The sequence below is a fragment of the Cyprinodon variegatus genome, unplaced genomic scaffold (genome assembly GCF_000732505.1).
Source record: "Cyprinodon variegatus isolate N-32 unplaced genomic scaffold, C_variegatus-1.0 Scaffold988, whole genome shotgun sequence".
Classification (NCBI taxonomy): Eukaryota; Metazoa; Chordata; class Actinopteri; order Cyprinodontiformes; family Cyprinodontidae; genus Cyprinodon; species Cyprinodon variegatus.
In genome coordinates, this window is record NW_015151441.1 from 152,754 (window position 1) to 155,915 (window position 3,162).

At 38.6% G+C, this 3,162-nt stretch overlaps 1 protein-coding gene across 1 annotated transcript in view; it reads left to right on the forward strand.

Moving 5' to 3' along the window:
* LOC107100570 (phosphatidylinositide phosphatase SAC1-A-like) overlaps positions 1 to 3,162 on the forward strand; it is a 25,992-nt gene that overhangs the window by 7,623 nt on the left and 15,207 nt on the right. Inside the window, exons 6-9 of the mRNA XM_015399107.1 lie at positions 597 to 656; positions 1,623 to 1,656; positions 2,274 to 2,375; positions 2,776 to 2,861. Coding sequence (XP_015254593.1) covers positions 597 to 656; positions 1,623 to 1,656; positions 2,274 to 2,375; positions 2,776 to 2,861 — 282 coding nt within the window. The remainder of the gene's footprint in view (positions 1 to 596; positions 657 to 1,622; positions 1,657 to 2,273; positions 2,376 to 2,775; positions 2,862 to 3,162) is intronic.

Genomic DNA, 3,162 nt, shown 5'->3' on the forward strand with positions numbered 1-3,162 from the left:
CTGATGTTTCTCTCCAGGATGGAGTCACAGCCAAACAGGAACAGACCAGATGAAGCTACTATGAGAAAAAGTAGAGAGAGCAGAACTTTAGAGATTGAACTAATAGATTCTGCAGAGTGGGAGAAAAGAGATAGAATGATGAAAAAGGGGTCCCTATGTCCTCCAGCAGTCTAAGCCTATAGCAGCATAACTATAATGATAATGAAAACTTGAGCCACTCTAACTATTATAGCATATGGTTTAAAGGAACTAGAGGTAGGATGAGGAAATGTGACACGACAGGCGCTGCGGTAACTGCAGCCACCATTAAAGCGGGACAGGAGTGACCAGAAACATGCCGTATGCCCAGCCCCGTAATGTTGTTTATTACCTCGCTTTTCAGTAGGCTCATTTATTGACTGCAGAAGAATCCATTTCTGTCTCCTAGAGTGACTGAAACGGCCACTGCTGCTTCTACTGAAACAATAGTGAACTTCTGTAACAAAGCTGTCGGGGCGTGCGTGCAGTATAAATTGATGTCACGTTCATACTACTATGATTGTTTTGTTGTCACAACTAGTTAAATTTTATAGCCGCCTGTGTTTGGTCTGTTTCAGGCAGATCAGCGTTTTGTTTGGAACGGCCACCTGTTACGAGATTTTATGACCCAGCCGGAGGTAAGAGACGTACAGGCAGTTTATAACCAGTAGGTCTTGTAATTCACTACTTCTGGACCCTTAAAAACAGTTTGTGTGAGTTGAACTGTTGAGTCATCACTGGCAGCTTAGCAGTTTCTAGGTCATTGAGGTAGTCTGCTCCACCTGCTCTTTAACTTCCTCTCCAAGCTCTCCTGCTTTCTAAACTGGCTTTGGTAGCAAACAGAATCTAATCTCTAAACATTAATTACATGGTTCTAAGTTCCAGTTATTTCCACAACTCCTGTTATTTTACTCTGTGGTGTCTTTTCCTGTAGAATTGAAAGATCCAGCATTTTGAAAGAGTTCTGGATGTTTAAAGGAAAAGACCTTTGAAAAAAGCAAAGATTAGTCATATTTTAATGGAATCCTCCACCAAAGGGAACCTGTGAACCATAGACTGCAAATGTGATAATAATAGGAAAAAACTGGTAAAAAAAAAAATCTAAATCTGTTTATGACAGAACCACAGCTTGAACTAACAATTATTCTGCAAATCGATTAATTATCGATGAATAGAAAAAGGTTCCATAAAGAAGATTTTTTTTTAATGAAATTAAACCTGATGAAACTAAAACTTTTCCACATGAGGAGTTCTGGATAGAGCAGATTGACAGACGAAAAGTTATTTTTAAAGTTAAATGCAAAATGCTTATATAATTTTTTTTTGTGGCAATTTTGATGTAATTACTGCTTTAAATGGATTGCTCTCTCAGCTAAAGGCATGTTTCAGAGTCTCCATTCTCTAGTTCACCATTAATCGTTCAATAAACTAGTTTCAATAATCGATTAAGTCAATAGCTTCAGCCCTATGCAGAAATACAATGCTTTCATCAGCCTCACAAATAGAAGTAGAGCAGTTAGACTGTCCTCTGGGGGAGCGGGGGGGTTTGGGTTCTTTCTTGATGAATTAGAGCCACAGTAATGATTCACCTTCCTGCTTTACAGCTGCACAAGTTTGTGTTTCCGGTTCTCCACGGCTGTATCCTTTTCTTTGGCTGTTCATGTAAAACCCTCCTGGTACGAAGTTTAACCAAGAAATTCTAAATTTTCCACCTGGAAAAGGTCTGTTTTCTGAAATATGTTTTCCAAAATTAAGAGAAGTGAAGCTTTATCTGCTCTAGACTGGATTGTTAACTGATGGCACAGCGGAGCAACCTGTTGGCACAGATGGTGACGAGGTGGACCCAAGTCAGATTATGAGCAACTATAATTGGATATTTGTTGCAACCCCACATTTTAATCTGGCTTTTACAGCAGATAATTAGATTGTTTTAACACTTTACTGAACATAAGCGGTGTAGAAATTGAAAACCTTAAGAAAATTGGAACATTTTTAAACTACAAGTTACATGTTTACCAAAATTCCTGAAAAGCTGCAGAGCTAAAAGATAAATATGATTTGTTCTGGTTTTGTTTTTATTGAAAATCTGCTGTTATTTATTTACTGTATATTGTTGCTTTACAGCATCAGGAGGTCAAATGTAACAGCAGTGCATTGACTGAAGTGTAAAGAATGTTTGAGTAGAAATATGTTGTTTCCTGCATTGAGTCCTGATTCCATCAACAAGTTGGTTCCTTAACACATCTACTGCTCAGTCATTAGCATTAAATCCAGCTCCATCAACGGGAAGAAGTTTGAGTGGATTATAATCTCCAGAAGAAGCTGTTTCAGAGCGGGGGTCCGGTACTACGTCCGAGGTAACCTCTGCAGGATCTAAGAGGGCAAAGATCTGCGTCTCTGTTTATCATTTTAATTATAGGATAGACTTTATGAATATTGGACTGTAAAGAAGAGAATTTATCCCCATTTATGCAAAATGTCAAATTTCGTGCTGTGTGTTTTTATTTTTTTATTTTTTCTTATCCATTGCACTCTGTGTTAATCTGTCGGCTGGATGAAGGTTTTTATGGTAACATGTTCACATTAGCAGATGAAGTTTACTGTTCACACTGTTATCTACACAATAATTTAGAACAGAATCGGGCCAAATTGGCTTATTTTTTTGTAAATGTCTCTTTCCTATCATGAAACAGAAGCCTTGCCTACTACCTGCTTAATGTCTCACTATATCAGCATCTTTCTGTTATTTTCACACAGGTATTGACTCAGAAGGCCACGCTGCAAACTTTGTAGAAACGGAACAAATAGTTCAGTACAACAGTTTCAAGGCTTCCTTCGTCCAGGTGAGTCAAACTACCATCACGTCATTAATGGGACAACTTTAATATAGAGACTGAATAAAGGGGAAAATCCACCAGACACCATGCTGCGCATCAAAGAGGCGTCCATGCAGGTTTGCACAGCTTACCCACCAGACAGCTTTGTGTTTGAAGCTGTAAAACCATTTAATAATTGATAATAATTTATAATTGAAAGTTCATTGAGCTCACATTAGAGAAATTTACCATTTAACCCGTCCCATTGGGGAGCAGTGGGCTGCCATTGTGCGGCACCTGGGGAGTTGTGTGGGGTTAAGGGTCTTTG